At 40.2% G+C, this 13,850-nt stretch overlaps 1 protein-coding gene across 2 annotated transcripts in view; it reads right to left on the bottom strand.

The window, feature by feature from the left end:
* Positions 1–10,322: 10,322 nt before the first annotated feature.
* The window catches only part of lpxn (leupaxin), a 55,306-nt gene continuing 51,778 nt past the window's right edge, over positions 10,323–13,850 (bottom strand). For both annotated transcript variants that reach the window (XM_051946571.1, XM_022211454.2), the window contains exons 7-9: positions 13,476–13,557; positions 13,245–13,393; positions 10,323–10,690 (exon numbers count right to left, since the gene is read on the bottom strand). In XM_051946571.1, coding sequence (XP_051802531.1) covers positions 10,424–10,690; positions 13,245–13,393; positions 13,476–13,557 — 498 coding nt within the window. In that variant the 3' untranslated portion in view covers positions 10,323–10,423. The remainder of the gene's footprint in view (positions 10,691–13,244; positions 13,394–13,475; positions 13,558–13,850) is intronic.

The raw sequence follows: 13,850 nt of genomic DNA, 5'->3' as shown, positions 1-13,850 counted from the left end.
CGTTACACATAAAAGCCTTTTTCTTCTGCAGCGCTGGGAAAAGAGTTTCTCTCTCGAAATGTGTTTCTCATTTCATGCTATTATCATATCACTGGACATGTCCACATGCAACTTTTGTTTTGCAGACCGTGGGCTCGGAGAGTAAATGAGCCACAGAGTCGGTAATTTGAGCTCTAATCCCACCGTAAGCCTCGACGGAGACTCGGCTGTTTAGTGGAAACATTTCCGAAGCCAGACATCATTCGAGGAAAGGGGAAGTGAAGAAGATGTTGATAAAAATGACGGAATAATCCTGCAGTTCCTGTTTGTCTTGGCTTTGTTGGTTGCTATGTGACAACTGAAAGTGTGGAAGAGAAACGGGGATGGAGGAAGTGAGTTTGTGACGTAAGAAGGGAAGAAAGTTTGGTGTTAAAAATCACAGTCTATGAGTTTTTGCTTATGTAGCATTGAAAAAGTGTTGAGAAAGAAAAAAACTGCTGTAAATAGAAAGAATCTGACATGCTTTTCAATTAATTATCAGAAAATGAGTCAACAGGGAGCCATGTTGGTGCAGATTCTCTCATATTATGATGTCGAACAGTATTATTTGCTATTTTTAGTCTTTTTATGGTCCAGTTGAAAAAGTGAACCAAAATGACCAAATTACAGATATTTCTATAAAGGTACATGTCTTAATTTCTAGCAAAAATAAAAGTTTGCTAATGGAAATTGGAAAAATTACTTTTCAAAAAAATTATTTTTTTTTTAAATGATGCTACATTCCAATTATATTGAAGCTACAAGTAAGAAATGAAGGGATTATTGGGCGAATTACATCCCTGCATTAGTTTAAATAATGTCCATAAAGTTGATAAATTCAAAGCTAATTTAGCTGCATTTGGAGCGAATTAAGTTGATTCCATTCGCTGGAAGTTGACCACACTTTCAAAGAATAATAATAAGCTAGTAAGATTAAATATTCCACTTTAAGAACATGGTGTTTTTTGGATTGCAGGGTTTCCTCAGAGAGAACTTTTCTATAAAAGGCCTTACTGCCTTCACAGATAAATGGAACTGGAGCGACTGAAGCTGCAGGATTGTAAAAATGAAGAAGTAATCTTTATGATGAAAGCAACGCGGTGGTTTTGAATTACTGCACACTAAATCATTTTTATGCAAAGGAGTAACTCCAGCTCAATCACCACATAGCTGTGGGCGAGGCCCCGGCTCAGACAAGGGGTTATGATTGCATCTTAATGGGTTTAGTGGGAACAAGGTGTCACAGTAAGTACTGTGGGATTAGTGATTAGAAAAATGTCTCCTCCAACCCAAAGCTTTCGGAGTGAGCTGCTAATGTATCCTTCAGGAGCACAAACCTGAATCCTCTCAGCCAAATTTAAATGGATGTTTTGTCAAACTCGCCAAAGCTGAGGCGCTGGAAAATAGACACCTGCTAATGAAATTACTGTAAAACTGTATTGGAGTTGCCAGGGTGAAATTTGTGTTTGTATTTCGGTATTAAAACTATTACAGTGCAATTATAGGCCTGTGTATGTTAGCGTCTGTGCCTCCACAAAGTTCCTCAGTGCTTTTCATAGTCGGCTAGTTGAAGGTTCGACTACAGGCTGGACTTGTGGGCTCCCTCCCCATTACTGACTGTGATTTATCAACAAGCCAGTCCTGCTCTGCTGCCCGTGAGGCTTCAACAAACCTCCCTGAGCTTGTCTAAACCCAGAAGGCCACTCAGCTCTCAGGCAACAGGGCCGTATTGTGGTTAACCATCACTCTTTAAAACAAATCTTATAATGATCCGTGCTGTGGGCCGCTACAGAGGCGGCGGATTTGGATCAGAGCCATATTCCCAACTGGCCCCGTCCCAGTACCAGAGCTGCTGTCCTCAGTGTCCGACCATCCCGACCGAGCCAAGTAGCTGCTGCCCTAATGGTCAACCATAAAAACAATAGAGGCCAGCAATGGAGAACCAAAGTTTGGAGCAACCTCCACTCCTCTGTCAAAACCCAATCCAAACCTGAGCATTTCGAAACCTGTGATCTCGAGAAACTTGGCCAAATAATTGCAAGACTTTTCCCGCTATTCAAAACATGTTCTAACAATTACAAAGAAGGAGGTTTAATTTTCTCAGAGTGCTCCATCGATTGCAGGAATGGTTTCCCCGAACGTATCACAGGCTGCACCGCTTTGGCACACCGTGGCGTACAAACCCACACATGGACACAATGAAGAAGCATAATGAAACCATCTATCTTCTTGACACTCACAGCTAGCATACAGAAGGAGCTCACTGTCTTATAAATCTCTCTCATAACCCGGGCCAGTTCGGTGTGCACCGTTATTAGGATCAAGACGAAATGCGCCATGCTGTCTTTGTGCGTCTCTTTCTGCAAGTTTTTCCATGTTGAGCACGGAGGTCCGACCGAGAGACTTGGCAGGAGATCTGAGCGGGATGAGACAAAGATGTGCAGCAAAGGAACAAGAAGAGAAGTGTTTTGAAGTTTTTCTCGAGAACTCCCATAGCGTCGCCTTCCCCCCCTTTGGGAGCTGACTCCATTTAACCCATAAAACCGGAGACCTCGAGTTGACTTGGTTAAGGATCAGCAAGCACACAGAGACGGCAGCAACGCTGGCACAGATATCCTTTGTGAAGACCAAAAACCAAGAAGAGCTTTTTTTCTGGCTGTGCAGAGACAGAGATGAGACCAAACTCATAAAAAAAGCATTTATATGCTTATGTGTGTGCATGTGTTTCCCATCTGTGTGTGTGTGATCTTGTTGACCAGACACAAAGATAGCATGCATATGTTTGCACTGATTTGTGTGCTTGTGTATTTTTATTACTCTTTATGAGTGGCTACGCTGCGGCTATTCATGCGTTTGTGCACGTATGTGATTATGTAAAAACCAAATCCAGGATGGCATGAATAGAAAATCCCCAAATAGTATTTACAAGTTTGCTGGGTTTGTGCGCATGTGAGTGTGTATTCATGCGCCTGGTGTGTGAGATAGCGAGGAGAACTCAGTGTTCAGCCAAGCACAACAAGAAGTTCCCATTCGGACAGAGGAGCCAGTCATGAATCAGGTGTGATACCTGCACCCAGCATCAGCTGAACGCCAACACAAACACGCCCGAAGTAGAGCCGCTCTCAGGCTCAGCTTCTCTCTGTGTGGAAGTAATTACCGAGGTGTTGAAGTTGTCACTTTTCTTTTGCTATTGAAAACGCATTTATTTCAACTCTCGCACAGAAACACCTCTATTTCATACAGTCGCTGCCGTCTAACAGGTCCAACAGCTCGCCTTTGTCAATCCAGACAACAATGGACACACCACCATCGGTTTTTCACATATTTAAATGTTTTTATTGTTCAAGTCACAGCAAACTCCTGGAAACTGACTGTTAAGAGGGCATGACACTTTCTCAAGTACTTACAACATGCAGCAACAAGTTAAATCATTAAATTAATCATTTTGCACATATTTTCCACTCTACGCTGCTGTTAAACGGAATCTTAGCAACAAACTTGTTTTTGGAGACAAACATTATCCTCAAAGAATCATTAATCATGGCACAAAGATGGCTAATGACAGTCTTCATGTCAGAATAATGGGAGGCTTTCCTCCTCTATGATGTGTGAATGCAGCGTTTCTTCTTCAAGAAACTGTGATGCATGTCGAGAAACGGATTCAAAACTCTTCTTCACTGTGGGAATATTTTTTGCACCAGCAGCAAAAGGGAGTGTTTAAAGACCGTGGGCACGTCTTAACAGACACAGTAAAGGTTTGCTCAGTGACCTGACAGGATTTTTCCATTTTTCCACCCAATTATATTAAACAAAAAACAGTGGATTATTTCTGTGACTCAGATGCAATTATTTTACACGTTGAAATTTCAGATAAACGACAAAATCTCAGCAACTGTAAAAGATAAAAGCATGAATTTCACTGTTATTTCTCATCATGACACTAATACAGAATCTGCAATATTTGGCAAATAGATCGAGTAATCTCTGATTACGGGTGAGCTGAAATATGAAAAGAAAATAAAATCTAATTTTTGAGCTCAAATTACCAAAAGAAATTAACACAGAAGTCAACTAGTGACATTTTTTAACCATATGTATGTCCAAATAGGACAAAATAAAACATATAAATTACTTTTAATATGAAATACTTGATCACAAAAATGAAAAAAAAATATATTGTAAAATATTATTATTATTATTATTATTATTATTGCTGAACTTTTATAACTGATTGAGCAGGTATGACAAGTTGTACGACAAAACAAAGCTAAATATTGCTAGATAGCCTCGTCTAATTGGTAAAATAGTATATAAATACAACTAAATATATATATATATATATATATATATATATATATATATGGGCATATTTTTCAACATGCAAGCAATCCTAATGCAAAATCGTCAGACATACTATAGAGGAGTGTTTAAAGCATAGATAAGAGTATTGGAAAGTTTTCAAACACATTTAAAATATTACTTGTGTTCTAAAAGGTATGTCTGCATTAGACAGAAACAAACATACAAATTCTATTTTTGTTCATTGTTTACAAGAAAAACTAACAAAAGTAAATTCTACCAAAATGGCCCAAAAGTCAAAAATTGTTATGTTTATGGAACCAATCAATTTAAAGTTTTTAACGACTTTTTTAGGATTTGTTTAGTATTAGAGCTATGATTGTACTAAGAGAAATTGATTCTTAATGCAGTATTTTACAAATGTATGAGGTGTCCGAAAGCTTTTGTTCCACCACTATAGAGATAGATGGATAGATCTTAATTCATCCCTTTGAGAAAATTCAAGGTATCCTGTAGCTCACATTACATACAAGAAAGATAAGGAAACTCATGTATAATGATGATGGTGGAAAAATTGCTGATATTTACAGTAAAGGCACAAATAGTTGATATTTACCAACAAAAGTGCAAAATTGCTCGTATTTACAGGGGAAAAAAAGTCTAAATGCAGTGTAAAAACAGAACTAGTAATAAGCACAAGGCTCATGTTCACTTGGTGCTGCTGTTCCTATTCGGATGTGATTTGTTTCCCTGCATTGGTAACTAACAGATGCAGAAGCCTGTTATATTCATTAGAACATACATCTACATGTGCGTTAATAAAGTCACAGTAACCTGATCGGTGTTTTACTGCACCTCCTGCAGCTGTGATTTCACATTGTCAGGGCTGATTTTGACTGAGTTGTGCGTCTACAAGTGAATGCCCTGATTAATGAGTCGGCCCCGTTTGACAGTTATGAGTTCAAAGCTGATGTGAGCCTCTGGACCGGGCAGCGCTGGCCGGGTGTGACCCACTGTGGGGCTGTAAGAGGTTCTGGACAGGCCGCCTCATCAGGGGTGGCCCAGCGGACACAGACGTTTTACAGCCAGAGGAGGTAAGTGTTGGGTTTCAGTGTCATACAAGGGAAACTCTCAGAGCCCCCCTGCCCTCCTCACCCATCCACTCCGTCCCAATATAGTCGTCCCTCCCTTCCCGTCGCCCATCGAGGCCGAGCTGCCATCTCATGGCCCGGTGCACTCCCAGTCCGTTCGTACTCTGTTTCACTGCTGTAAATGTCACCTGAGTTACACTCTCTCTGCTTTCCACAGACTGCTCTTTATTCAGCAGCCTTTTAAAAAGACCCCCGCTCGCATTTCATGTTTTCTCATTTTTACTACGTGCCAGACAGCCCTTTTCCTCCCTGTTCACTCAGCTATACGATAACACTGATTTTTGGTCAGCGAGTGCCAGAATTTCTTTTAGCGTGTGATATTTTTGTTTTCTGGTTTTCGTTCTGAGAAGTTTTACTGAAAGTAGTTAAGTAAATACAGCAGCACGTGCTATTTCCTTAGTTTATGTACAATCTGTGCAACAATAGTATCAGTATTTCTGTCTATCAATAATCCATGCACTACTACTGACATTTGCAATAATGTGATTTTAGAATTAGTATTTATGTATATTTTGGTTTATTTTTATTACTTCACCAAGTAACGTGGCAGAGTTATGTGACAATGTTTGTCTGTCTGTTAGCAATGTTACTCAACAACAAACTAACGGATTTGGATGAAATTTTCAGAGAAAGTCAGAAATGGCAAATCTCCCTTTTTGTCCTCGAACTTTGGCCCGGATCGGACTCAGTGACCTCCATATGGAAGCCAGGTGGATGTAGTCTGATGGGTCTAAAGTCGACATTGTCTTTTGGAACACAGCACTATACCAGATAATGCTGGAGGACAGGAACACTGTGTACACATCAGATTTTTGCTTATCTAAGCTTAAGCTGGTTTATGGCTTTTTGGTTTTAAAGACAGTTTCAATATTTTTTGTTTTTTGCTCTTTTTACGAGCTTTTACATTCTCTAGTTAAATAAATACAGCAGAAAAGAAGGCTTGTGTAGCACTCACTCTGGAATAGTTCATTGTTGGCCATCAGGAATCCCAACATGAACAGACACCTGCCCGTCACAATCAATCACTGCCATAGCATCGGACTCCTCACCGTCACTCACAACAGCTGAACCAATCACCAGCAGTCTCTCTCCCACCTGGAATCCACCCCGTTCCTTTGTTTGAAGCACATCAGCTTCATTCAGTCACACAACAGTCACTTGAACAGCAGGATCACCCCAAATTCATGTGAAGCAAGTTGAAAGCTGTCTGGTTTCATGCTAATGCTAATGCTAACAGGCCTTCACCACTGGAACTGTGCCTGCAGATTTCTGAATGCCACCAACTTGAATGAAACATTTTGCTGAACATTGGTGAGCAACTAAAGAAAAATGTGAGTGACTGACAATGATGAAGATGAAGATGAAGCCTGTCTGCTGAACAGGTGAGGCTTCGATGGATCATTTAAACTGATGGCGAGCTACCTTCAAAAGAACTGGAAAACAGTCTGACAAGTTTCACCCCATCACCAACCCCACTCACTGGCAGGCCTCAAGCCTCACAGCTTCATCCCTTCCCCAATGGTGTGGTAAGACTTGTTTAGATTGGTTTGGATTGGTTTCACCTTGTTTTTTTTCATGGATGAATTAGTTTGATAAGCACCCATTAGCAATAGTGGAAACACACTCATCTGAAATCTGGACTGTCGTTGCATTATTGACATGGAACCTAGCACCTAGTCACTTTAAATTGTTTACAGTGAAGCTGCTGTTTTGGAATTGAATTGATTGAACGGTAGGTGAATGTTTGATTTTCTGATTCCGATTTATTGTTTTGTATTATTATTTTGGTCATCGGTCTACTTTGATACATTCAAGTATTTTGTGTTGATTATTTTTAAATATTCATTACCGGTAACTTAATTTCTGTGTGCCTTGTCTTCACTAATCTTCACACAGTTCCCAGAGTCGAACCTTTTATAGTTTAGCCCTTTGCCCTCCTAATGGTAGCATATTTCCATTGCAAGTGCTACATTTGCATGTGTGTTTTTGCACATCTAATCTTAAGTTGATTTATACATTTTTGAAGGCAATTATAGGAAAGACTTTTAATATTTTAGTTTTCTGCTTTTCTATTTTAGAGGTTTTAGTTCATGTAGTTCAGTAAATACAGCAGAAGAGTAGGTTCACATGCATGTTTTCCACTCATCTCAATTTAAACTTGTCTAAATCTCATTGACGGCATTTGTGGGGGAAAGCAGCTTTGATACTTTAGTTTTCTGCTTGTCTATCTGACAGGTCTTACTTTATGTAGTTCAGTAAATACAGCAGAAAAGTAGGTTTGCATGCGTTTTGTTTTGCTCGTCTAAACTTCAGCTGGTTTATGGCTGTTTGGAGGGAAGACTGTTTCAAAAATTTTCGTTTTTTGCTTTTCTACCTGAGAAGTTTTACTTGGTGTAAAATAAATGCAGCAGAAAAGTAGGCTTGCATGTGTGTTTTTCCTGATCTAAATTTAAGCTGCTTTACAGCTCTTTGAAGGAAAAACATTCTCCTAACAGCCACTTTTGATAGCAATCAGTTGTGACAGAGCATCACCCAGAAAGCAAAATGTTTAATGAACGTATCATGTGACGGCGTTAAATTTTACAGTCGTGTTACAAAGTCTCACATCACATCCAAGCTGATGTTGTTTTATACATGACTCATGCTGGAAAGTGGAATTCCTGGTGTATCTTAAAACACAACATGCAAATCTCTGCAGTGTATCTAACATTTAACATTATAGGAACTCAGAAATCTGGGCACACGTCTGTGAGCTCATTAAACACTTACGATCTGGGGTTTGATTCCGACCGAACAGAACGTTCACACTTCTTCCATGATGCAAGCTCTGTATTCTGTGGAGGCCGACTCTGACAGTGATGACAGCATGATTAATGCCCACCTCTCTTCCCACTCGCACTAACTTCACACGGCAAGCCCAAGTGGGTTGCTTCAAGAAAAACTGAAGACAGCTGCCTGCAGGGCCAACAGAAAGTCAGCAGTGTTCATCTGGAGATGAGATAAGGCACGGTCTGGCATCAGCAAGGACTCCGTTACCTTTATAGCTTTAATGTTCTGTTATTTTGTACAGAGGGGTTACAGAGAGGTCGTTTACTTTTCAGATGTTGATTTTTCATGTATATTTTTAGAGAGTTAAGATTCAAGAGGTTTTTTTTATTTTCTCATACAGTATATGCAGTGAAATGTTCGGTAACTTTTCTCAGTGCTGTAGAATAACAAAATACATTATAGAAAGAATAATTCTTGTAAAACAAATTGAATATTAGAATAAATGCAGATATCTTAATGCTGAAGTGAAATTAAAACTTTGGCTCTAAACTTGTCAGGTTAATCTCCATAATTAATAATGTTAACTGTAACTCTTAGCCTTAATATTTAGATTAAGTTCTGTAATCTGTAATACCTTGGAATTTTTATTATTCTCCATAATTATAGCATTATAGTCAGGTAAAGTGGTATTTTATGTAATTCGTCAGGTTTTAACCCCCAATAAGTAAATTATTGAGGTAAATATATACCATAAATATCACTATAAGGTTTTAATTGCAACATTTTATTTATGTTCATTTATAACACCAGTCATAATCTTTTTTTTTTTTTTACTTCTATAATTGACATATTTCCTGCCATCTGATTTTAATGATAGTTCTGCATCAAAAAACAACTACAGACATGTTAATATTCATACATAGTTTACATAAGTGTCGCATTGTCCTTGATGGGATGTTAAATATTTGATAATCACTGAAGCAGCATTAAGTGACTTTCTTCCTGTACAGGGACACTAATGTGAAATTTACTAAAATAGATTGCAGGATACATTTCAAGCCTGCAAAAAGTAAAATTAGGTCACCAAATTTAAGAACTGTGTGCAATTCACTTTCAATTTGTGTTGGTAAAAAACACATTTTGTCACGGTTAAATCCTGCAGAACTGATTGACAAAACCGCACATTTAATAATAAATCCTAGGTGTACTGTGAACGTCTCACCTTCACGTATTACACACAGTATTAGCTGTCAGTGAGCTAAATAATGTCAGTAATAACAAATGAGCCCGGTTTGCCAGGTACATCACCAAAAAATAATGTTTCCTCTACAGCATTTGAAGCACTTTGCGGTTCATTCGTCCCTCAACAGGCAGTGATGTGAAGGCACTTCTTCTGAAACCACCTTTGTTAACCTCCCCGGCTTCATTAATCTTCCATAGGCGGCTGTAAAGGAGCCTGTGTGCAGAAGGAGGAGGTTGTCTGAATCCGGTGCCTGCCAGGGGCCAAGTGGTCAGTCGGAGTAAGAGGAAACTGGGGCTGGCGAGCCGATTCCATGCCAGCCACTGCCAATACAAGCTATCGGCCCGCATAGACGAGCCCCTTGACAAACTGCGAGAGTGAATCACCGGACTGCCAAGTCTTATGGCAAACTGAGGAGCGCTTAATGGAAACCGAGGATTGAAACAGCACCACTGTGTTTTTCTTTCTCCGTTTATACATTTTTACGTGATCAGGACGTATGAAATCCCATAAACTATAGTTCAAGTGTCAGCAATGCACCTTTTAGAAGCATCCAGAGTTCACGTGTAAAAGGTTTCTTCAATGGAAAAATATGTATTTTCTTTGTGCTCTACAACTGTCATTAATTATTTTATAGAGTTTCAGCAGTTCCCTTCATATTCCTACTTAAATCCATCAGTAATTTACACCACTCCCTTCGTTACATGCTCTAAATCATATAATTCACCATAATAGTTTCCCAAATCACTTAAAATGTCCATTACCTCAGTCGGCCATGATGCACTGAAAATCTGGCCCAGTGCAAACACAGCCTGGGAATGTAAAGCACTGTGACACAAGAACAGCACAGTTGGTTCATTTTAATTCATCATTTAAACCGTGAAGAAAATCACAAGCTCAGCAGTGACAGCGATGCAGCATTTGAAAGGTTTCTCTTGTAAACGTCTCACACAAAGAGTTTGTTAAAACAAGCCGAGCAGTACGGCTTCCCGTTCTGCTCCTTGAAGATGCCCTGGCTGAGCTGCCGCAGACAGAAGGCGCAAACAAAGTGCTCGGGGTGAAACTTGCGATCCATAGCGGAGATGCAGCGGCCGACGATGGGCTCCCCGCAGCCCCCGCACAGAGTTCCCTGCCTGGAGTGGAAGTGCAGCGAGCAGAGGGGTCGACCGTCCAGCTCCATGAAGCAGCCGTCAGTGAAGGGCTTCAGACAGTCCTGGAGGGAGGAGGGAGGTGGAAAAATCAGGAAAAATAATATGCAAACTAACATGCAAATCGTGCTGGCAGACGGTGCAAAATTGTACACTGTGTAAAAACAAAGTAGTAAAAAGTCTACAAAAGGGGATGGGGGAAATAATGAGGGATGACAGGGAGAATGAAAACAAGGCAGAAGCAGGTAAATCTTGTACATCTGGATAAGTTCTGCTTTTAAAGGACCGTGACACCATTTTTTTTTTGTATTTAACCTACATGTATATGGCTTATAATCAACTTTACTGCTAATAACTTCCTAAATCATGCAAACATAGCACTGAGTTGTCTTTTATCTACTCCAGGGATGTCAAACTCATTCCACAAAGGGCCGGTGTGGCTGCAGGTTTTTGTTCCAACCGAGCAGCATCACACCAGACGTGACTCATTTAATCGACCAATCTCAGTCTCCAGACAGGTGATTGGTCAGACTGTGTGCTGTAGATATGTTGGAACTAAATGCTGTAGCCTGGAGCACACAGTCTGACCAATCACCTGTCCGGAGACTGAGATCGGTTGATTAAATGAGTTACGTCTGGTGTGATGCTGCTTAGTTGGAACAAAAACCTGCAGCCACACCGGCTCTTTGTGGAATGAGTTTGACATCCCTGATCTACTCAGTCATCTGTGACGCTTTGGTTTTGACTCATGTTTTCAGTCAGGAGATCCAACTTAGAGGCCTGGATGACACAGAGGGGTTGTTAAGTGACTTAAAGAGCTGTGAAAATGGTTACAGTATTGACAGTTTGCAGGCAGTGTTACAGTAAATGCCTTTGCTTTGTGAAAAAGAGTTCTGGCTTTGAATTCTTATGCTAATTCTACATTGTTAGAAGAAGATGGATCAAATGTTTAAAAAAAAAATGTTTCTTACTCCTTCAGTGAGCTGAATTAAATATATAAAATGAGGACATTTCTAAGTGGGCCCAAACTTTTGAACAGTAGTGTATTACCATTTCAGCATCACCTTTTTAAAATCTCAGTGTAAATTCACATAAACTAGTCTCTGCTCACAGTGGCACTTCACCTGCAATACTAATGCAACTTTTCAAAATGTGAACTTAATGTTCTCGCTGATGGATTAACTCCGTAATAAGTCTCAAATCCCTGTAATCTGATAATTTGCTGTAATGAATGGAAACCTAAATATATTTGTAAGCCTCCAAAAAGGTCACCTGTTATTTAAAGAAAAGCTACATGATGAAGTGACGGTGGACCTTTAATACGAAAACTGAAATAATGTTACAGCTGCGTTTCTGTTAGCAATCCATTAATAACGAGGAGAACATAAATGTGACGCTGCATACGGTCCTGAATTTGATTACTGACATTTGTGTTGGCAGACGCTTTGACTCGTCATACTGTTGCAGTAAAAGCACAGGTGTAAGTCTTAACTTTACCAATGAGTCTGTTCCATTTATTATGTGTCGGTAAGAAATGGCAGCACAAGTCCAAATCCTTGGAACACGGCACTGGAATAATCCATTAATTACAATAATAAAATCTGTTTTTAACAAGTCAAAACGTCTACTAGAAAAGACGCTTCTTAAAAAAACTAAAACGACAAATATGTTTGGTCATTTTCATGCAGATTGCAATCAAAATAAAGCGACGAGAGAGTGGACATGAGTCTAATGATAATAATCAGCCAACAAGTGATGAGGACAACGCTGCAAAACCCCTCATTAACAAGCAGAGGGACCTCATCCCATGTGGGGGGGGTTTATGAAGCTAATGATTTGTGTTTGAAAATCTCTCCGCTGTTGACGAGAACAAGCTGCAGAACGGCTCAGTGAAAGGAGCCGGAAGGAGCAAAGGTCCTAAATTGTGTGAACTGCCTTATTTATTTTTAGCGGCAGGTTGATTAAAAAGTCTCGGTCAGTCTCGAGTGTCCACTTCGTCCTCTTTATGGAGTGTTTGACCCACTGCCCGCTGGAATTAGATTTAAGCCGTTACAGGCCAGATAAAAGTGACCTCGCTGATAATGACTGCTCCATATAAAACAATGTTTAGGTTCTGCACTAATGGCAGGCTGCTGGTTTGGAGTAATGATTGGTTCAGCTGGATGTTTTCCATGTTCTACGTGATGCTGCCAGTTACAACTTTGAGTGATGGGTATTGGGAACAATGAATTTTATGTTCTCAGTAGCTGCAAGAATAGCTATAAAAAAAATACTAAACGTGCACTTTCTACCTATCTGTCAGAGCGTGTCTTCGGAGAGCATTTGACATTGCTGGAGTAAAGCAGGAAAACAGCTGCACACTGAACCGTTTCTGACCAGATGCTGCATTACAGAAGTAGTTTCTAATACGAATGTAAAAAGATACCCACACCGAGGAATATGGTTTCCTTGATTTATCTGCATCATTTCGACCGCGACGTATTCATCAGGCATACGGTTTTCATCAGGCTCGTGGTCAAAATGTTGCAAATAAAGCAAATATGTGGGTATCTTTCTCATTTATTCTCAGGCTTGTGTTGGAGCCAGAGCTGCGTGTGTGGTCTGAGGTACGAGGCTCACCGCGCAGACGAAGCACTCTGGATGCCAGGTGCCATTGGCTGCAGTCAGGTAGTTCTCCCTCACCGACTCCCCACAGCCCGAACACTTGGGAGCAAAGAGGTGGTAGAAGTCCTTGCAACAATACGGCTTCCCATCCTTCTCCAGGAACCCTAGAGCAGATAGAAGATAGTGTGAACTGTGTGGTTAAGTTGTGGTTTCCGCTGGTGAGAAACAAATGCTCACATGTCCCACCTTCTGGTCCAAACAGGCCTCCACAGTGCGTACAGAAGAAGTGCTCCGGGTGCCAGTTCTGGTCCAGAGCTGTCAGGATGTTCTGGTAAACCAGACAGAAATATTACATCATGCATTCGCTTCCTCTGAGGATTAGTAAGCTTTGTATCATCTCACATGTTCAAATGTCAGGAAACACAAAAATTGTGGATCGCGAAACCACAAAAAAGTGAATCCTCGAAGAAGCTGCATTAGTTTCTGATTAATGACTCTGGTCTGCAGCGTGCTGGAAGCCCAGTCTGCACAGCCCCAGTATGGTTTTGTGTTTTATTTATTAAGATGACATGTGGGAAACGTCAGGAAAAATTAACTACACACTACTGGATGTCATCATCC

The sequence above is a fragment of the Acanthochromis polyacanthus genome, chromosome 4 (assembly GCF_021347895.1).
Source record: "Acanthochromis polyacanthus isolate Apoly-LR-REF ecotype Palm Island chromosome 4, KAUST_Apoly_ChrSc, whole genome shotgun sequence".
Taxonomy (NCBI): domain Eukaryota; kingdom Metazoa; phylum Chordata; class Actinopteri; family Pomacentridae; genus Acanthochromis; species Acanthochromis polyacanthus.
This window is presented reverse-complemented; position numbering and strand designations above follow the sequence as displayed.